At 42.3% G+C, this 22,477-nt stretch overlaps 1 protein-coding gene across 2 annotated transcripts in view; it reads right to left on the bottom strand.

Annotated features, from left to right (window-relative positions):
• LOC311100686 (protein kinase C epsilon type-like) overlaps positions 1–22,477 on the bottom strand; it is a 132,792-nt gene that overhangs the window by 41,298 nt on the left and 69,017 nt on the right. The window contains exons 3-10 of one of the 2 annotated variants that reach the window (XM_084141637.1): positions 21,543–21,711; positions 17,334–17,368; positions 17,069–17,163; positions 16,847–16,976; positions 9,872–10,014; positions 4,827–4,917; positions 4,315–4,541; positions 3,707–3,880 (exon numbers count right to left, since the gene is read on the bottom strand). In XM_084141637.1, the coding sequence (XP_083997763.1) occupies positions 3,707–3,880; positions 4,315–4,541; positions 4,827–4,917; positions 9,872–10,014; positions 16,847–16,976; positions 17,069–17,163; positions 17,334–17,368; positions 21,543–21,711 (1,064 nt within the window). The remainder of the gene's footprint in view (positions 1–3,706; positions 3,881–4,314; positions 4,542–4,826; positions 4,918–9,871; positions 10,015–16,846; positions 16,977–17,068; positions 17,164–17,333; positions 17,369–21,542; positions 21,712–22,477) is intronic. The other variant, XM_084141638.1, reaches the window with a different exon arrangement.

Here is a 22,477-nt window from a genome sequence, read left to right as displayed (position 1 = left end):
CCTACCTCTACAGAAGCACAGTTCCCGCTCAGCCCAGTCAAAGCTATTCGCTGCTCTGGCACCCCAATGGTGGAACAAGCTCCCCCACGACGCCAGGACAGCAGAGTCACTGACCACCGTCCGGAGACACTTGAAACCCTACCTCTTTAAGGAATACCTGGAATAGTATAATAGTAATCCTTCTACCCCCCCTTTCCTACCACTGTCTTTTGTCTAAACTAACACCTGACTTATTTCACCTGCTAGCACTGACTTGTTTAAAGAAATGTACTTATTGTGATCGAGATGTAGTTGTCCCTGATTGCACTGACTTTGCTCACAGCTGCTTGTTTGAAGAAGTGTAATTACTGTGATCAAGATGTGGTTGTCCCACTGGCTATCGTAAGTTGAATGCACCAATTTGTAAGTCGCTCTGGATAAGAGTGTCTGCTAAATTACTTAAATGTAAATGTAATGTTGACTCCAATGCTTCCCACAGTTGTGTCAAGTTGGCTGGATGTCCTTTGAGTGGTGGACCATTCTTGATACACACGGGAAACTGTTGAGCGTGAAAGACCCAGCAGCGTTGCGGTTCTTGACACACTCAAACCGGTGCGCCTGGCACCTACTACCATACCCTGTTCAAAGGCACTTAAATATTTTGTCTTCCCATTCACCCTCTGAATGCACACATACACAATCCATGTCTCAATTGTGTCAAGGCTTAAAAATCCCTCTTTAACCTGTCTCCTCCCCTTCATTTACACTGATTGAAGTGGATTTAACAGGTGACGTCAATAAGGGATCATAGCTTTCACCTGGATTCACCTGGTGATTCTATGTAATGGAAAGAGCAGGTGTTGCTAATGTTTTGTACACTCAGTGTATGTTTGTAAAATTATGTATGTTTGCATGTACTGTATGTGCATGAAAGTGTGTAGGAGAAATTGTAACTGATTCTGCAAGGTCTTGTGAAATGAGGCACCTGGCTTCAGCTGTGCATGCGTGCGTGTGTCAAGCTAAATGGGTGGATTCTCAGAACTGCAACAAAGTAAACCCTGTCTGTCATTGTACACTCACTGTCCATCAGTTCAAAGAGAGCCAGTTGAAAAGATGAGACAGGATTGGTTTGTGGAGGAAGAGGGTGATGTGGGAAATACAGGATACAGAATGTACAGCAGGGTGCAAGATGTCTACACCATCTAAAAAAGGCTCATTAATTAAAATGCATTGACTCAGAAAGCCTGGCATACTGTACAGAGGTCGATGCATATGAGAAACAACTACCAGCTTCCACATACAGTAGGCATAGTTTATACAGTGGGGGGAAAAAGTATTTAATCAGCCACCAATTGTGCAAGTTCTCCCACTTAAAAAGATGAGAGAGGCCTGTAATTTTCATCATAGGTACACGTCAACTATGACAGACAAATTGAGAGACAAAAATTCCAGAAAATCACATTGTAGGATTTTTAATGAATTTATTTGCAAATTAAAGCAATATTTCTGGCTCTCACAGACCTGTAACTTCTTCTTTAAGAGGCTCCTCTGTCCTCCACTCGTTACCTGTATTAATGGCACCTGTTTGAACTTGTTATCAGTATAAAAGACACCTGTCCACAACCTCAAACAGTCACACTCCAAACTCCACTATGGCCAAGACCAAAGAGCTGTCAAAGGACACCAGAAACAAAATTGTAGACCTGCACCAGGCTGGGAAGACTGAATCTGCAATAGGTAAGCAGCTTGGTTTGAAGAAATCAACTGTGGGAGCAATTATTAGGAAATGGAAGACATACAAGACCACTGATAATCTCCCTCCATCTGGGGCTCCACGCAAGATCTCACCCCGTGGGGTCAAAATGATCACAAGAACGGTGAGCAAAAATCCCAGAACCACACGGGGGGACCTAGTGAATGACCTGTAGAGAGCTGGGACCAAAGTAACAAAGCCTACCATCAGTAACACACTACGCCGCCAGGGACTCAAATCCTGCAGTGCCAGACGTGTCCCCCTGCTTAAGCCAGTACATGTCCAGGCCCGTCTGAACTTTGCTAGAGTGCATTTGGATGATCCAGAAGAGGATTGGGAGAATGTCATATGGTCAGATGAAACCAAAATATAACTTTTTGGTAAAAACTCAACTCGTTGTGTTTGGAGGACAAAGAATGCTGAGTTGCATCCAAAGAACACCATACCTACTGTGAAGCATGGGGGTGGAAACATCATGCTTTGGGGCTGTTTTTCTGCAAAGGGACCAGGACGACTGATCCGTGTAAAGGAAAGAATGAATGGGGCCATGTATCGTGAGATTATGAGTGAAAACCTCCTTCCATCAGCAAGGGCATTGAAGATGAAACGTGGCTGGGTCTTTCAGCATGACAATGATCCCAAACACACCGCCCGGGCAACGAAGGAGTGGCTTCGTAAGAAGCATTTCAAGGTCCTGGAGTGGCCTAGCCAGTCTCCAGATCTCAACCCCATAGAAAATCTTTGGAGGGAGTTGAAAGTCCGTGTTGCCCAGCGACAGCCCCAAAACATCACTGCTCTAGAGGAGATCTGCATGGAGGAATGGGCCAAAATACCAGCAACAGTGTGTGAAAACCTTGTGAAGACTTACAGAAAACGTTTGACCTGTGTCATTGCCAACAAAGGGTATATAACAAAGTATTGAGAAACTTTTGTTATTGACCAAATACTTATTTTCCACCATAATTTGCAAATAAATTCATTAAAAATCCTACAATGTGATTTTCTGGGGAAAAAAATCATAATTGACGTGTAGCTATGATGAAAATTACAGGCCTCTCTCATCTTTTTAAGTGGGAGAACTTGCACAATTGGTGGCTGACTAAATACTTTTTTCCCCCACTGTATGTGGGAGGAAAGATACACACAAACTGCTTTCATGAACTTTCATGAACTCTGCGTTAGATACGTTTGCAGAGAAATGCAGAGAATGCAGAGAAACGCAGAGAAATGCAGAAGTGTTGGTAAAGAACCCACACAACACTAACCTACTGGTTACCTTTTACTTATGGTTGGGTCATTCCACAAATAGAGAGCCTTTTATGACCTTGTGACATTATGTGTGGTACATTTTGATAAAACTAAACAATGTTGAAAGATTCCAATAATTGTTTCTTTTTATGTGGGAAAACATGTTTGTTATGAAGTTGAGCATGTGCTCTTTCTGACAGATGGTAAATTAGGTGTTATAAATAGATATTTCTGAAGAAATGTAACTACCCAAAAGGCACTCTATTCATGGAACGACCCAGTTTATCATCCTACACTTTACCCCCTAAAGTCAGTAACTATCTATAGGCAGTGGAACGTTTGGTCTGTAGTATGTGTATTAACATGATTAACATGTATTTAGGAAAAAGGGTTATTAAATCCTGTTGTGTTCTTCAACTATGATATTATATCGCCACCTGGTGGTAATCATACCAAAATGCCAACCAGCGAAACTGCCGTCTTTGGAGTGTTATTTTGTGTTTGTGATGGTTTTTAACCCTACGTTAGTTGGGAAGCAGCTGACAAGAAGTGTTCTGAGCACTTGAGAGTGTGTCTGTCATTCTACCCACCCATCTGTCTGTCTGTCTGTCTGTCTGTCTGTGTGTGTGTGTGTGTGTGTGTGTGTGTGTGTGTGTGTGTGTGTGTGTGTGTGTGTGTGTGTGTGTGTGTGTGTGCGTGCGTGCGTGCGTGCATACTCGTCCCTACCTTGGTCTGGAAGCAGCAGAAGAGCTGGGTCAGGTAGGGGTGTTTCCTAGCCAGGGCTAGGATGCGTTTCTCTGTCAGGGTACAGTCCACATCATCATCCTGCAGGATCACGTCTTTCTTCAACACCTTCACAGCATACACCTCATCTGTTCCTTTCAGCTCAGCCAGCATCACCTACAGGGAAGAACCGCAGAGGTTAACATACAAAAGCACACGTACGCATGCACAAAAGCACACACACGCACGCACGCACACACACACACACACACACACACACACACACACACACACACACACACACACACACACACTGCTACTGCAACAACAATCAAGCCACTGACTCATTATCTCCACTTGAGGATGAAATTAAGAGGAAAGATAGACACATGAAATGATTCAGGAGGAAAAACCAACAAACAACAAAGTACTCTGCACAACAACTGGTCCAATGGAACCAATGGAAGAGCAGACAGGTCTTAGCATCATTGGGAGGGACTGATTATTGACCAATGAGAGAGATAGAGAAAGAGAGAGATGACAGAGAGGAGATCGAGAGAGACAGAGACAGAGACAGAGACAGAGACAGAGACAGACAGACAGTACTGTACCTTTCCGAAGCTGCCTTTGCCCAGGACCTTGATGAAAAGGAAGTCCTGCAGGGTCATCCTCTTGGTCTGGACGATCTTGAGCTCTCCGTTCTCCCGGGCCTCGCCCCCCTCTGAGCCCACCACCACCACCCTGCTGGAAGAGGAGGACGAGGACGAGGCCGACTTGTGTTCCTGTCCACGTTGGTCAAACGACAGCGCCTTGCGGATGTTCTCCAACTCTTTCAGGTCTGGGAGAGAAACGAGAAAGGGAAAGGAGGAATAAGAGTGTGTTCCTCTGTGTGGAAATAATCATAAAAAACACCCTCCAAAGCACCATCCATGAATTCAATGTACATATGCAAATGTGTACATGTCAAAATGAGTTCACCCCTCCTCTGTGTATGGGTGTGTGATGTCATAAGTAAGTGGCCAGCATGCGGTGCAGAGGTCATGCATGAGTGTGTAATTGCTATTGGTAAAAATGTATCTCAATGTGCGTTTGTGCGCGGGTGTGTTTGCGCGTGTGCGTGTACCTTGGTCACATGGGGAGGTTGGGGCTGATTTGGATCGGTCCTCCTCTGTCTGGGGGGTACATGGTAACGGCTGCTGGGGTTCTTGGGTTATCTATGGAGAGCAACATCATTATCACCATTATCCTGCAATCCTTCTCATTCTCTACCACAACTAGATGTTGGACTAATTCATTGCACTTTAACACTTGCACTTTAACATGTAGCATAATTTATTTTCATGATATTTCACTTATCCAGCCTACTTGCTTATAAATATCATTTTCTATCTGTTTTCAAATATGTGATTTTGTCTGTATGTATTGCAGAGGTGTGGATTTGAGTCACATGACTTGGACTCCAGTCTGACTCGAGTCACAAATTTGATGAAAATAAAACAACTTGAGACTTAACTTCGACTTGGAACCTCAAGACTCGGGACTCGATTTAGACTTGAGACTGATGACTTGAAATTACCTGGCCAGATTTTGTAATGTTTTGTCACTGATTTTGTGGCACCGAGTCTACATGGATTAGGCTACTCCCCACACAGCCAGAGACAGTATCTCACTTGCAAAAAATAAATAAAAAATTAGCTAGTGAAACTCACACTCGGCCCTCTGATTGGACCAGCAAACAGTCAATCAACACAGGTCTGGTGACCTACAGTAGCACAGTGCGAAGGTTTTGGGGGGTCGCGAGTGTGAAACTGAATGGGAAAAATACATACAAAATGCATACATATTTTAATAGGCTAGATATAACCTACCATTTGTATTTTATATTTATGCCTTTGTTTATTCGATCTGGTTACTAACATAGGCCTACGGCATTGCACCAAATTCTTGTAATCTGTGCTTCAGAACCAAAAAATGACGTCTTGACTGTTGACCAATGACCAGTCATCAGCATTGGCGCGCAAATATTAGTGACCAGAAAGCACTTGTTTAATTTTCTCCGGTTTTGCCTGGCAAAAACAGAGTAGCTTACCTACCTTAATATTATCCATATACAATTCAGTTTAGCAATCTGCTACAGACTCATCTTTGTCAGAACAATAGGCTGGTGATTTCATTGACAATTTTCCTATTTCAGATAGGCCTAGTTTGGGTGGGTTATAATTACAGTGGGGAAAAAAAGTATTTAGTCAGCCACCAATTGTGCAAGTTCTCCCACTTAAAAAGATGAGAGAGGCCTGTAATTTTCATCATAGGTACACGTCAACTATGACAGACAAAATGAGATTTTTTTTCTCCAGAAAATCACATTGTAGGATTTTTATGAATTTATTTGCAAATTATGGTGGAAAATAAGTATTTGGTCAATAACAAAAGTTTCTCAATACTTTGTTATATACCATTTGTTGGCAATGACACAGGTCAAACGTTTTCTGTAAGTCTTCACAAGGTTTTCACACACTGTTGCTGGTATTTTGGCCCATTCCTCCATGCAGATCTCCTCTAGAGCAGTGATGTTTTGGGGCTGTCGCTGGGCAACACGGACTTTCAACTCCCTCCAAAGATTTTCTATGGGGTTGAGATCTGGAGACTGGCTAGGCCACTCCAGGACCTTGAAATGCTTCTTACGAAGCCACTCCTTCGTTGCCCGGGCAGTGTGTTTGGGATCATTGTCATGCTGAAAGACCCAGCCACGTTTCATCTTCAATGCCCTTGCTGATGGAAGGAGGTTTTCACTCAAAATCTCACGATACATGGCCCCATTCATTCTTTCCTTTACACGGATCAGTCGTCCTGGTCCCTTTGCAGAAAAACAGCCCCAAAGCATGATGTTTCCACCCCCATGCTTCACAGTAGGTATGGTGTTCTTTGGATGCAACTCAGCATTCTTTGTCCTCCAAACACGACGAGTTGAGTTTTTACCAAAAAGTTCTATTTTGGTTTCATCTGACCATATGACATTCTCCCAATCCTCTTCTGGATCATCCAAATGCACTCTAGCAAACTTCAGACGGGCCTGGACATGTACTGGCTTAAGCAGGGGGACACGTCTGGCACTGCAGGATTTGAGTCCCTGGCGACGTAGTGTGTTACTGATGGTAGGCTTTGTTACTTTGGTCCCAGCTCTCTGCAGGTCATTCACTAGGTCCCCCCGTGTGGTTCTGGGATTTTTGCTCACCGTTCTTGTGATCATTTTGACCCCACGGGGTGAGATCTTGCGTGGAGCCCCAGATCGAGGGAGATTATCAGTGGTCTTGTATGTCTTCCATTTCCTAATAATTGCTCCCACCTATTGCAGATTCAGTCTTCCCAGCCTGGTGCAGGTCTACAATTTTGTTTCTGGTGTCTTTTGACAGCTCTTTGGTCTTGGCCATAGTGGAGTTTGGAGTGTGACTGTTTGAGGTTGTGGACAGGTGTCTTTTATACTGATAACAAGTTCAAACAGGTGCCATTAATACAGGTAACGAGTGGAGGACAGAGGAGCCTCTTAAAGAATAAGTTACAGGTCTTGCTTGTTTGTAGGTGACCAAATACTTATTTTCCACCATAATTTGCAAATAAATTCATTAAAAATCCTACAATGTGATTTTATGGATTTTTTTTCTCAATTTGTCTGTCATAGTTGACGTGTACCTATGATGAAACTTACAGGCCTCTCTCATCTTTTTAAGTGGGAGAACTTGCACAATTGGTGCTGACTAAATACTTTTTTCCCTCACTGTATATACCTTAGTGGTGGTACTGGCTAGATGTCTAAAGATAGCTGTAACATCGCACTACCTTCAATACTTATGGGATGAAGATGTAACATATTCTGGCGAATTAAGTATGATATTTGTGAGGAAGAAAAAGGCTACAGATCATGCTTTCCATCTGTTCCTGCAACCCCTGCTGCATACAGGTAGCCCATATGATCCTGCTTGCTCTGGACTCCAGAGAAGTAAAAATGTGACATGATATCCCTAGTTGATATTGACTCCTAACATGAATGACTTTCAGCTCCAAATTAAGGTGTAAAACACAGTTTTTTTCTGTATCTTGCTTTTTGAAAATGCATCACCTGTGCGTGCGTGCATGTCCTTCCGCGTGGGTCGCAAGCTTTGAACCACTCCTTTTTGGGGGTCGCGGGTCAAAAAGTTTACAACAAGAACAACTGAGCTAGTGTCACGCCCTGACTCAGGGGACGCTTAAATGTTGCGTCAGGGTGTGTATATTCTTTGTTGTATGTTTTCTATGTTTCGATCTAGTATGTGTAGATCTATGTTGGCCGGTGTGGTTCCCAATCAGAGGCAGCTGTAGCTCGTTGTCTCTGATTGGGGATCATACTTAGGCAGCCTATTGGCACTAGTGGGTTGTGGGATCTTGTTCCGGGTAAGGTTTGTTGTATGAAGAACCTTAGGACTTCACGTTTTCGTTCGTCGTGTGTTTATTCAGTGTAAATAAACATGTACGTATATCACGCTGTGCCTTGGTCTGACCCGTCATTAGACGAACGTGACAGCTAGTGAACAGATTTCTGATTTGCTGTACAGCTCTAGAATCGGTGCAGCTCAAACGTCTAATGGTAGGGAGAGAGGATTGACATAAATAAATATGCAGCTCCAAAAATGGTTTGGTGATCAACAATATTAACTGTTTACCAGCAATCAAGCAACAATTACTAAATTAGCATAAGCCTACTGGTCTTTTTGTATGTCAAAATTGCTTGAAATTGATAATTGAGTTATGAAGCTTGCATTTAGAATTTGTTGTTAAAATGAATTATTACATAATCAAAATGTGTTGTAGACAAAATAATGAAAAGTGTTGTAGCCTCAATAAATAGACAAAGCTTTCGTGACCTTGGGACTATAAGGTTCTATCTGCACTAAGCATAGTTCTGAGATATTGAGCATCAGTTTTCACATCCCAGATCTCAGAACTGTTTTGTACTGTATTATTTGTTCAAATAACCCATTAAGGTCCTCATCTTAAAGGTACCTAAAGTACAGAGTATCAAAATCCTGAGACATTTTTTTAGGGGGGTGCAATAGCAGATAGCTTACCTTATGGCTCTGAAATGTCAATCTGGGTTCAGCCATAAGGTTCTATCTGGCACTTCTGAATTAGACATGATCAGTTTTTAGAAGACTGTAGCTATTTGAATACATAAATGTTAGAATAACACAATTTTACCAAAATAGAGTTAGAACACATCATCAAATACATTAAGAAATGTATTATGATCATTAGATAAATTACTGTCATCACTGAACAACGATGTGACATATTTTACTTAAAGATTTCTGACAGTGTTTTGTTTTTTTGCTTGCATACCATTATTGCTGGCTAGACTAGCCTAGACCATACTTAGAGGGAGATGGCAAAGACATGTGTTCTGATTGGTCCTTCTGTATTTGTTCGGGCTTGTGATTGGATTGCAGCTAGAACCTTATAGCACCAAGTTCAAATGGGTTTATGCAGATAGAACTTTCTAGTTTTAATTTTTTTAACTTAAAATAACTTTAGAGACATATGAAGAACCATCTAAAGATCCATTATATGTGGCTAACTCATTTTAGACAAAAATGTCAGATAGAACCTTATAGTCCCATGGTCTTGATTTGTAGTTGAACAAGTCATTGCATGTATAGATTTTTTTTTACTTGACTTGAGACTTGACTTGGAAAACGGGTGACTCGACTCCACTTGACTTGCTCTTAGAATGCACGACTTGGACTTGACTCGAGACTCAACCCGTTTCACTTGGGACTCGACTTGAGACTTGGACCTTGTGACTTGAGACTTGCTTGTGACTCGAATAATATTGACTTGGTCCCACCTCTGATGTATTGTGACTGCTGCAAAATTAATGGTCTCATTGAGGACATTAAAATGTTCTGAATCTGAATTCTCATAAATTATCTCCCTGATCACCCCTTGCCCCTGCCCATACCCCCTTCCCCTCGCCCTGCCCATACCCCCTGCCCCTTGCCCTGCCCATAGCACCTGCTCCTCGCCCATGCCCATACCCCCTACCCATCGCCCATGCCCCTGGCAGTGCCCCCGGCATGCCCATACCCCCTACCCATCGCCCATGCCCCTGGCAGTGCCCCCGGCAGTCTCTCTGACCTTTTTCCTCCTCTGGGCACTGCTGGAGATCTTGTCTGGTGTGACCCCCAGGTCAGACAGAACCTTGGCGATGCCCCTCGCGTCCACCCCACAGTTAGGAGCCACGTTACTTTCACAGCGTCTGTGTACATTCACCTTGCAGACTGAGAGAGAGACATGGTTACATCACATGTATATTCACCTTACAGACAGAGGGACCATGGTTTCATCTAGGGCTGTGGCGGTCATTAAATTTTGTCAGCCGGTGATTGTCAAGCAAATAACTGTTGGTCTCACGATAATTGACCATTAATTAACATAAACACATTTAGCATCTCCTGGCTTCCACACATAGCCTACAAGCCACTGATGCAGACCTTTGGAACATCTACATTTTAAAAAGTCTAATACATCCATGTAATATAGCCTACACCTTCACAATAAATCCATTATTTATTTTAGACAGGTCTAAAGATGCATGATATGACGAAAATGTAGTCTATTTCAGAAGAACAGAATAGCATACTCTGAGTTGTCCTTATGTTAGGTCCTGATCTGGCTATTCCAAATGGCTGTGGGCTACACTAGTTCATTTAGCAGACAAGATTTGCTTAGAATTCTGTGGCATTATTTTATAGTTTGAAGAATACAATTGAACAAAGCTGAATAAAATAGAAAGGATATTTTCTCCAAACGATTTCAGGGAGTGCGCACATGCGGCTACAGTGGCTTGCGAAAGTATTCACCCCCCTTGGCATTTTTCCTATTTTGTTGCCTTACAACCTGGAATTAAAATTGATTTTTTGGGGGTTGTATCATTTGATTTCCACAACATGCCTACCATTTGAAGATGCAAATGTTTTTGTATTTGTTATTGTGAAACAAACAAGAAATAAGACAAAAAAACAGAACTTGAGCGTGCATAACTATTCACCCCCCCAAAGTCAATACTTTGTAGAGCCACCTTTTGCAGCAATTACAGCTGCAAGTCTCTTGGGGTATGTCTCTATAAGCTTAGCACATCTAGCCACTGGGATTTTTGCCCATTCTTCAAGGCAAAACTGCTCCAGCTCCTTCAAGTTGGATGGGTTCCGCTGGTGTACAGCAATCTTTAAGTCATACCACAGATTATCAATTGGATTGAGGTCTGGGCTTTGACTAGGCCATTCCAAGACATTTAAATGTTTCCCCTTAAACCACTCGAGTGTTGCTTTAGCAGTATGCTTAGAGTCATTGTCCTGCTGGAAGGTGAACCTCCGTCCCAGTCTCAAATCTCTGGAAGACTGAAACAGGTTTCCCTCAAGAATTTCCCTGTATTTAGCGCCATCCATCATTCCTTCAATTCTGACCAGTTTCCCAGTCCCTGCCAATGAAAAACATCCCCACAGCATGATGCTGCCACCATCATGGAGTTCTCAGGGTGATGAGAGGTGTTAGGTTTGCACAAGACATAGCGTTTTCCTTGATGGCCAAAAAGCTCAATTTTAGTCTCATCTGACCAGAGTACCTTCTTCCATATGTTTGGGGAGTCTCCCACATGCCTTTTGGCGAACACCAAACGTGTTTGCTTATTTTTTTCATTAAGCAATGGCTTTTTTCTGGCCACTCTTCCATAAAGCCCAGCTCTGTGGAGTGTACGGCTTAAAGTGGTCCTATGGACAGATACTCCAATCTCTGCTGTGGAGCTTTGCAGCTCCTTCAGGGTTATCTTTGGTCTCTTTGTTGCCTCTCTGATTAATGCCCTCCTTGCCTGGTCCGTGAGTTTTGGTGGGCGGCCCTCTCTTGGCACGTTTGTTGTGGTGCCATATTCTTTCCATTTTTCAATAATGGATTTAATGGTGCTCTGTGGGATGTTCAAAGTTTGGGATATTTTTTTATAACCCAACCCTGATCTGTACTTCTCCACAACTTTGTCCCTGACCTGTTTGGAGAGCTCCTTGGTCTTCATGGTGCTGCTTGCTTGGTGGTGCCCCTTGCTTAGTGGTGTAGCAGACTCTGTTGCCTTTCAGAACAGGTTTATATATACTGAGATCATGTGACAGATCATGTGACACTTAGATTGCACACAGGTGGACTTTATTTAACTAATTATGTGACTTCTGAAGGTAATTGGTTGCACCAGATCTTATTTAGGGGCTTCATAGCAAAGGGGGTGAATACATGTGCATTCACCACTTTTCCATTATTTATTTTTTAGAATATTTTGAAACAAGTAATTTTTTTCATTTCACTTCACCAATTTGGACTATTTTGTGTATGTCCATTACATGAAATCCAAATAAAAATCCATTTAAATTACAGGTTGTAAAATAGAAAAAACGCCAAGGGGGATGAATACTTTTGCAAGGCACTGTATTCTGTGTTGAGCGGTTAACAAATAAATAGGTATTCCTATGTGCTTAATTTAGAATTATTAATGTAACTTTAGTTGTTCTACAAACGTTGGCCAAATGTTTTGATTTTTTATAAATTTCTTCACATTATAAGCGCAGCAATGCGCACATGGTAGTAGGCTATAAGTGTGAGTGTTTCATTAGCAGAAAACACCATTATCAAAAGTAACCGCAAATGCAATTATGCATGTATTGCTTTTATTATAAAGGTGCATTTTTATGGTGAAAATGATCTTCCCCAAACTTGAAACTCACGCGCTCCTTATGTATGCCAGTTAGGGTCTGGCTTGGGCATCATTCATAAGTGATAATATACAATTCGCAAGTGATAGGCTAATATTGTCACCCATCAGACTATTCATGATTTAATCTTGTCTTTACATATACTAAATAATATATGTGGGAAATTTGTTTTGATTTAGAATGGACCATTACCATACACCTGTATCAAAACAGGGGCAGTGGGAAAAAAATACATGTAATCTATTCACTTAAATTGCGAATGGAGGATGCTTTTCCCGTGGTTCATTTTCATGCCAGCCAGGTAGGCTATACTCCTATTGTAAATATAAGCAATGTGCTTAATATTATGAAAGTTGAGAAATAAATATAGTAGGCCTAGCCTATAGCAAGCTGATGGGATCCTCCTCTTTTTAGTAGAGGCCATCACTCTGTTTTCTTGCGCAATTGCATAGCCTATAGAACTGCTGCGCAACATGAGCTCATGGGCTCTCATTAAGTGTTTGATTTTCGATCATATTTGCATTCATGTCAGAGTGATTAGAGGGACAATAGAGTGCTGAGTACCAGACAGTTAGCAAGTTTGGTAGACTACTATTGCTTTTGGACTGCATCACAATCTTCTTGACAAGTACAAAATGTTGTGAGACTGCATCACAATCTTCTTGAAAAGTACAGTATGTTAGATTAGATATTTCTTTATTGTCAGATTTTCACAGATATTTAGTTTACGTACAAGAAAATGCACTGCGATATGGTGAAAGACATGGCATAGACCAGACATAACATCAAACATGCATGACAAAACAAAACAAGAATGACAGCTTAAGGACTCTTACCCCTCCGTTTCACATTACATAGCTGTCCCTCCTATACTCAATCTTTTTTTAGGTGGCAGATCAGCTTTAATATTGCAGATAGATTGTAGCTTCCATCAATGTAATTGTCTTCATCATTTCCAATCCCCCATATATTCTTAGTAAATAAATATATATATTTTTTAGTAAATAAAAATATATATTTTTTTAGGAAATAAATATACACTACCATTCAAAAGTTTGGGGTCATTTAGATATGTCCTTGTATTCGAAAGAACAACAATTTTTTTGTCCATTAAAATAACATCAAATTTATCAGAAATACAGTGTAGACATTGTTAATGTTGTAAATAGCTATTGTAGCTGGAAACGGCAGATTTTTTATGGAATATCTACATAGGCGTACAGAGGCCCATTATCAGCAACCATCAGTCCTGTGTTCCAATGGCACGTTGTGTTTGCTAATCCAAGTTTATCATTTTAAAAGGCTAATTGATCATTAGAAAACCCTTTTGCAATTATGTTAGCACAGCTGAAAACTGTTGTGCTGATTAAAGAAGCAATAAAACTGGCCTTCTTGAGACTAGTTGAGTATCTGGAGCATCAGCAATTGTGGGTTCGATTACAGGCTCAAAATGGCCAGAAACAAAGAACTTTCTTCTGAAACTTGTCAGTCTATTCTTGTTCTGAGAAATTAAGGCTATTCCATGCGAGAAATTGCCAAGAAACTGAAGATCTCGTACAACGCTGTGTACTACTCCCTTCACAGAACAGCGCAAACTGGCTCTAACCAGAATAGAAAGAGGAGTGGGAGGCCCCGGTGCACAACTGAGCAAGAGGACAAATACATTAGAGTATCTAGTTTGAGAAACAGACGCCTCACAGGTCCTCAACTGGCAGCTTCGTTAAATAGTACCCACAAAACACCAGTCTCAATTTCAACAGTAAAGAGGCGACTCCGGGATGCTGACCTTCTAGGCAGAGTTGCAAAGAAAAAGCCATATCTCAGACTGGCCAATAAAAAGACAAGATTAAGATGGGCAAAAGAACACAGACACTGGACAGAGGAAGATTGGAAATCGAAGTTTGAGGGGTTCGGATCACAAAGAAGAACATTTGTGAGACGCAGACCAAATGAAAAGATGCTGGAGGAGTCCTTGATGCCATCTGTCAAGCATGGTGGAGGCAACGTGATGGTTTGGGGGTGCTTTGGTGGTGGTAAAGTGGGAGATTTGTACAGGGTAAAAGGGATCTTGAAGAAGGAAGGCTATCACTCCATTTTGCAACGCCATGCCATACCCTGTGGACGGCGATTGATTGGAGCCAATTTCCTCTACAACAGGACAATGACCCAAAGCACAGCTCCAAATTATGCAAAAACTATTTAGGGAAGAAGCAGTTATCTGGTATTCTGTCTATAATGGAGTGGCCAGCACAGTCACCGGATCTCAACCCTATTGAGCTGTTGTGGGAGCAGCTTGACCGTATGGTACGTAAGAAGTGCCCATCAAGCCAATCCAACTTGTGGGAGGTGCTTCAGGAAGCATGGGGTGAAATCTCTTCAGATTACCTCAACAAATTCACAACTAGAATGCCAAAGGTCTGCAAGGCTGTAATTGCTGTAAATGGAGGATTCTTTGACGAAAGCAAAGTTTGAAGGACACAATTATTACTTATATAAAAAATCATTATTTCTAACCTTGTCAATGACCACATTTCCTATGCATTTTGCTATATTTCCTATTCAAACTCATTTCATGTATGTTTTTATGGAAAACAAGGACATTTCTAAGTGACGCCAAACTTTTGAACGGTAGTATATATATATATACATACATACACACATACAGTGCATTCAGAAAGTATTCAGACCCCTTGACTTTTTCCAAAATTTTTACTGCCTTATTCTAAAATTGATACAATTATTTTTTTTCCTCATCAATCTACACACAATACCTCAAATATATAAAAAATAAAAATCAGAAATAGCTTATTTACATAAGTATTCAGACCCTTTACTATGAGTGCATCCTGTTTCCATTGATCATAATTGAGATGTTTCTACAACTTCATTGGAGTCCACTTGTGGTAAATTCAATTGATTGGACATAATTTGGAAAGGCACACATATGTCTATATAAGGTCCCACAGTTGACAGAGCATGTCAGAGCAAAAACCAAGCCATGAGGTCAAAGGAATTGTCCGTAGAGCTCCCAGACAGGATTGTGTCGAGGCACAGACTCTTCCACCTAGACTCTTCCTAGAGCTGGCCGCCCTGCCAAACTGAGCAATCGGGGGAGAAGGGCCTTGGTCAGGGAGGTGACCAAGAACCCGATGGTCATTCTGACAGAGCTCCAGAGTTCCTCTGTGGAGATGGGAAAACCTTCCAGAAGGACAACCATCTCTGCAGCACTCCACCAATCAGGCCTTTATGGTAGAGTGGCCAGACGGAAGCCACTCCTCAGTAAAAGGCACATGACAGCTCGCTTGGAGTTTGCCATTAGGCACCTAAAGGACTCTCAGACCATGAGAAACAAGATTATCTGGTCTGATGAAATCAAGATGGAACTCCTTGGCCTGAATGGAAAGCATCACGTCTGGAGGAAACCTGGCACCATCCCTACTTTGAAGCATGGTGGTGGCAGCATCATGCTGTGGGGATGTTTTTCAGCGGCAGGAACTGGGAGACTAGTGAGGATCGAGGGAAAGATGAACGGAGCAAAGTACAGAGAGATCCTTGATGAAAACCTGCTCCAGAGCACTCAGGACCTCTGACTGGGGAGAACGTTCAACTTCCAACAGTACAACGACACTAAGCAGTACACTGCCAAGACAACGCAGGAGTGGCTTCAGGACAAGTCTCTGAATGTCCTTGAGTGGCCCAGCCAGAGGCTGGACTTGAACCCAATCGAACATCTCTGGAGAGACCTGAGAATAGCTGTGCAGCGACAATCCCCATCCAACCTGACAGAGCTTGAGAGGGTCTGCAGAGAAAAATGGGAGAAACTCACCAAATACAGGTGTACCAAGCTTGTAGCGTCATACCCAAGAAGACCTGAGGCTGTAATCACTGCCCAAAGTGCTTCAAATAAGTACTGAGTAAAGGGTCTGAATACTTATGTAAATGTGGTATTTCCATTTTTAATACATTTGCAAACATTTCTAAAAATCTGTTTTGCTTTGTCATTATGAGGTATTGTGTGTAGATTGATAAGAAAAAAAAAACTATTTAATTCATTATAGAATAAGGCTGTAACATAACAAAATGTGGAAAAAGTCAAGGGGTCTGAAAACTTTCTGAATGCACTGTATATATAAATATACATACAAATACACATACATATCCTATACTCAATCTTACACATCCCCTTAATGTCCAAGGTCCCTGAGCGTTGCACATAATGTTATTGCACACGCCTATAGTTTCAATGTCCATGATTAGTAGTGAGTAGTAGTGCATTTGTTTATATAATTTGTGTGTGTGTGTGTGTGTTTGTGCGTGCGTGTGCCTGTGTGTGTGTGTGCGTGCTTGTCTGCTGGCGTACCTTTGCATTGCAGCCCTTGTCTGAGCAGGCCCCACAGTAGCGATCCACAGTGGTCACAGAAGGTTAGGACTTTGAAGTTGTGAATACCAAACTTATGAGGCATATTAACGCTGAACCGCTGGGATCCAACCTGCAGGGGGAGACAAAGAGCGCTGACAATCACACAGTCACACCCCTAGATTGATTCACCTCATAATAACTAATATGTGGAGTGATGCCTACCTCCTCTGGTGTGGTGTCCTCTTTGTCTTTCTTCATCCCAGCACACTTTGTGATGATGAGCTCATGGCAGCGCTTATGGACTACACATGTGCACACTAGGAGACACCAGATGACTCAGTCATTTCACTTTCATTTCAACACTATAGTTTACTTATCCCTAAAGGCCCTACTACATATAGAGTGATGGGAATACACATTGGTGTGCAGATAGATGTCACACAGAGAAACTGTCAGTAAAGAGAGAAAAAGTAGATATGATGGTTACCTTGACACTGGTAGCCCTGTTTCCCGATCACACCCCTGTTGAGATAGATACATACTGTCACTGAAATTTCGCTCAATGCAACATACAGTCAGATTCAAAATGGAACATTATTATGTTACTTCAGTGGGATTGTAAGGTATTGCTTAGAATGAAGTGAATATGTTTGGATACAAAATAAATATTTCCTGACCCAATTTAACACATTTCAAACTCCTTGCTATATTTGAAGAACCTCAAATCTTTGTCACACTCACATTTTATTTTATATGTTTCTGATTGAAGGCACAATCTGTAATTTCAACAGCCTGACTCTGCTTCAAGTATACTGTAATTAAAGACGCACTTCAGCAATTTCTAAACTTTTCCTGTTGAAAAACAATATCCCATGTATACAGTTGAAGTCAGAAGTTTACATACACCTTGGCCAAATACATTTAAACTCTGTTTTTCACAATTCCTGACATTTAATCCTAGTAAAAATGCCCTGTCTTAGGTCAGTTAGGATCACCACTTTATTTTAAGAATGTGAAATGTCAGAATAATAGTACAGAGAATGATCAGCTTTTATTTATTTCATCACATTCCCAGTGGGTCAGAAGTTTACATACACTCAATTAGTATTTGGTAGCATTGCCTTTAAATTGTTTAACTTGAGTCAAACGTTTCGGGTAGCCTTCCACAAGCTTCCCACAATAAGTTGGGTGAATTTTGGCCCATTCCTCCTGACAGAGCTGGTGTAACTGAGTCAGGTTTGTAGGCCTCCTTGCTCGCACACGCTTTTTCAGTTCTGCCCACAAATTTTCTATAGGATTGAGGTCAGGGCTTTGTGATGGCCACTCCAATACCTTGACTTTGTTGTCCTTAAGCCATTTCGCCACAACTTTGGAAGTATGCTTGGGGTCGATGTCCATTTGGAAGACCCATTTGCGACCAAGCTTTAACTTCCTGACTGATGTCTTGAGATGTTGCTTCAATATATCCACATAATTTTCCTTCCTCATGATGCCATCTATTTTGTAAAGTGCACCAGTCCCTCCTGCAGCAAAGCAACCCCACAGCATGATGCTGCCACCCCCGTGTTTCACGGTTGGGATGGTGTTCTTCGGCTTGCAAGCAACCCCCTTTTTCCTCCAAACATAACGATGGTCATTATGGCCAAACAGTTCTAATTTTGTTTCATCAGACCAGAGGACATTTCTCCAAAAAGTACCCATATGCAGTTGCAAACCGTAGTATGGCTTTTTTATGGCGGTTTTGGAGCAGTGGCTTCTTCCTTGCTGAGTGGCCTTTCAGGTTATGTAGATATAGGACTTGTTTTACTGTGGATATAGATACTTTTGTACCTGTTTCCTCCAGCATCTTCACAAGGTCCTTTGCTGTTGTTCTGGGATTGATTTGCACTTTTCGCACCAAAGTACGTTCATCTCTAGGAGACAGAACGCGTCTCCTTCCTGAGCGGTATGACAGCTGCGTGGTTCCATTGTGTTTATACTTGCGTACTATTGTTTGTACAAATGAACGTGGTACCTTCAGGCGTTTGGAAATTGCTCCCAAGGATGAACCAGACTTGTGGAGGTCTAGAATTCTTTTTCTGAGGTCTTGGCTGATTTCTTTTGATTTTCCCATGATGTCAAGCAAAGAGGCACTGAGTTTGAAGGTAGGCCTTGAAATACATCCACAGGTACACCTCCAATTGACTCAAATTATGTCAATTTGCCTATCAGAAGCTTCTAAAGCCATGACATCATTTTCTGGAATTTTCCAAGCTGTTTAAAGGCACAGTCAACTTAGTGTATGTAAACTTCTGACCCACTGGAATTGTGATACAGTGAATTATAAGTGAAATAATCTGTCTGTAAACATTTGTTGGAAAAATTACTTGTGTCATGCACAAAGTAGATGTCCTAACCGACTTGCCAAAACTATAGTTTGTTAACAAGAAATGTGTGGAGTGGTTGAAAAACAAGTTTTAATGACTCCAGCCTAAGTGTATGTAAACTTCCGACTTCAAATGTAAATACAGTAATGTGGACACACTTGAAGGTGCAAACTTCATGTAGTAGGCCATTCAATGAGTTGGTCAATGGTGCCCTCTGATGTCATCGGCCTCCCCCCTTGTTTGGGGGAGAAACAATGGAGAAACAATTCCACCATTAATTTTTCCCATAAGGGATTTTAGAAACACTTCAAAGAAGGGCTGTGTTTCGTGTAGGCTTACCCTGGCGTGACGTTTTGATAACCGTGTACATTTCTCGAGGACAAGATTACTTTTATCAATATATTCACCTGTATTTACCCCCCCAAAATGATATGGTAATTAGCTGCTAATGTGGCTATCATAAAGAACTACAAATGCCATGATGATCTGGACAAGACTGCTGAATCGAGGCAAAGGTAAGAATCTCTGGATTAACTATCTAAAGCTAGCTAAATTTAGTAATGGATAAATTGGCTACATTTCTTTAAATTGACAATTCTGTGAACTGTCTTGTGCAAGTTTTAAATTGACACAATACCTGTTAGCAAAGGTGTCAGCTAGAGATGACGTGCAGGAGCTTGCAGGGATTTGTAGTCTTGCATGATGTCTACTTTGACGCTAATTAGCATTTTCGAATCTGAGAGTAAATAGAGCCGAATATTGATAAAAGTCACCTTGTCCTAGAGAGATTTACATGGTTATCAAAACGTCAAACCAGGGTAAGCCTACACAAAACACAGCCCTTATTGTAAGTGTTTCTAAATTTCCCTATGGATAAAATGAATGGTGGAAAAACGATTGGAACCATTTCCATGTTTGACCGCTAGGTTTTATGGGTATTATGACACCTCCACTGTGGGGCTCTATAGAGAACAAACGAGGAAAGGCCCACCCCCCCACTCGTGTCATGTCATGAGGATACCTGGACCACCAATTGAGATTTGCCTTTTGCTAAGTAAATCAGGTGATAAATGCAGACTGGAGTGCGACTTTAATTGAAATTGAACCATTGAACAGCAGGAATTCTTACAGACTGTGCCTCTCAGTCTAATTTAATAAGTTCATCAGGTACAGTGCTAGGTGCTAAATGTCAGGTTCCTGAGCCATAGCAGTGAGCCATAGCCACCTTTAGCATAGCTGTCACTGTGGCAATGTGGCCATATTTTATGGCTGAGGTGGGGTGTGAGAGAGGGAGGGGGTGAAGGGAAGACGGAGCGGCTGGGCCTGAAATAGCCACAGCTGTGTGCTAACACTCTTTATCACCTCTGTCAGGAAGACACGTCACACCATTATCCCCCTGTTACACTTATGGGCAATTTCCACCTGAGACTTACCCCAGTGTTTTACCAAAAAGGCTCAGACTTTTTTGTTTCCACCTTCATGGACCGTCTCCAGTGTCTCACTGGGCCATGGCCTCAGCCGACCTGCTCTGACTTGGGGCCAAGGCCCTGGCCACTGGTACTTTTTAGATGGCATTTAGATCAAAATGGCTAACTGTGAACATGGGTTAACAACTTCCACGGTTAACACCTTCTCACAAAGCAACTATTGTGATGATGTAGAGGTTATTCATTCTGCTTTTCATAAGTCTTTAGTGTCACACTCCTGATGGAAACACTGTTCCCCAAAAATAACACTAGAGCTTACATTAACATAAACACTGACGACACACTGGTCTGGGGTAAGTCTCAGGTGGAAATGGGAGCGTCTGAAAATGCGACAGTTTCCTGCAGTCAGTTAGGGACCTTCTGACAACAACGCTCTGTGTTTCAAAGTTGATCAGAGAAGTGGAGGCACTTGTCAGTGAGAGAAAGACTATTGTGCACTACCATCAAGATTCATGTTTTATCAATGAGATACTGTGTACTGTAACATCAACCTGTAGGCAGGCACTGTTCCCAGTTCAGATCAGACACTTCTTACAGCTTTAAGACTCTCGGACTCTGTGTGCTCTGCAGTGATCTGTTAGGTCATAAGCCCTGGGAAGCAGGAATTGTCAGCTTGTACTACAGATGCGTGCTTGGTGCATGTAGCTTGGTGCAAACAGGGAGCAGAGAACCAGCTGGACTCTACAGGATAAAGCTTCCACTGTCACACTGTAATGGTTAGCCTAGGGGCTTTTCCCACTGTCTCCATGGCAACACTGACAGACAAGAGCGCAGACCGTTCATGACCACGCATATAAAGTCTCTACAGGCTGACATAGGTAGGTGTGTGTGTGTATCTCTCACCATATAAAGTCTCTGCAGTGGGAGCAGTAGGTAGGCTGTCGTAGGTATGTGGCCATGAACTTGTGTCCGTTGACCTGATGGACCCTCCTTCGTACGGCACCCTGCCTCTTCCTTGGCCGCATGCGCTCCCGAAACACACGCTCCTCTGCATTCTCACTGGAGCCTGGAGCTAGAGAAACACACAGTATTAGCAAAACCAAGGAATCATAGGACTGTAACATGGGAAACACATGACTTCATCTTTAATTTATCAACTGGTACACAACAGAATGCCACAAGAAGGAGGCTGATGAATTATTTCCCATTGCTGAAGAGTCTGCCAGTAGTATGGTTCTCCACACTGCTACTCCAACCCCCTACAGCTGGGAGGGAATTGAACAGTCCAGTGCTGCAGGGGTGTCATTTAAGCAATAAGGCCCGAGGGGGTGTGGTATATGGTCAATATACCACGGCTAAGCACGACGCAACACGGAGTGTCTGGACACAGCCCTTAGCCGTGGTACAATACATGACCAAAAGTATGACCAAAAGACTGCTCGTTGAACATCTCATTCCAAAATCATGGGCATGAATATGGAGTGGGACCCCCCTTTGCTGCTATAACAGCCTCCAATCTTCTGGGAAGGCTTTCTACTAGATGTTGGAACATTGCTGCGAGGACTTGCTTCCATTCAGCCACAAGAGCATTAGTGAGGTCGGGCACTGATGTTGGGCGATTAGGCCTGGCTCGCAGTCGGTACTCCAATTCATCCCAAAGGTGTTCGATGGGGTTGAGGTCAGGGCTCTGTGTAGGCCAGTCAAATACTTCCACACCGATCTCGACAAACCATTTCTGTATGGACCTCGCTTTGTGCAGAGGGGCATTGTCATGCTGAAACAGGAAAGGGCCTTCCCCAAACTGTTGCCACAAAGTTGGAAGCACAAAATCGTCTAGA

This window comes from Coregonus lavaretus, assembly GCF_964263955.1.
Source record: "Coregonus lavaretus genome assembly, chromosome: 25".
In the NCBI taxonomy this organism is placed as follows: domain Eukaryota; kingdom Metazoa; phylum Chordata; class Actinopteri; order Salmoniformes; family Salmonidae; genus Coregonus; species Coregonus lavaretus.
The sequence above is the reverse complement of the archived record's forward strand: the minus strand, read 5'-3'. Positions and strand labels throughout refer to the sequence as shown.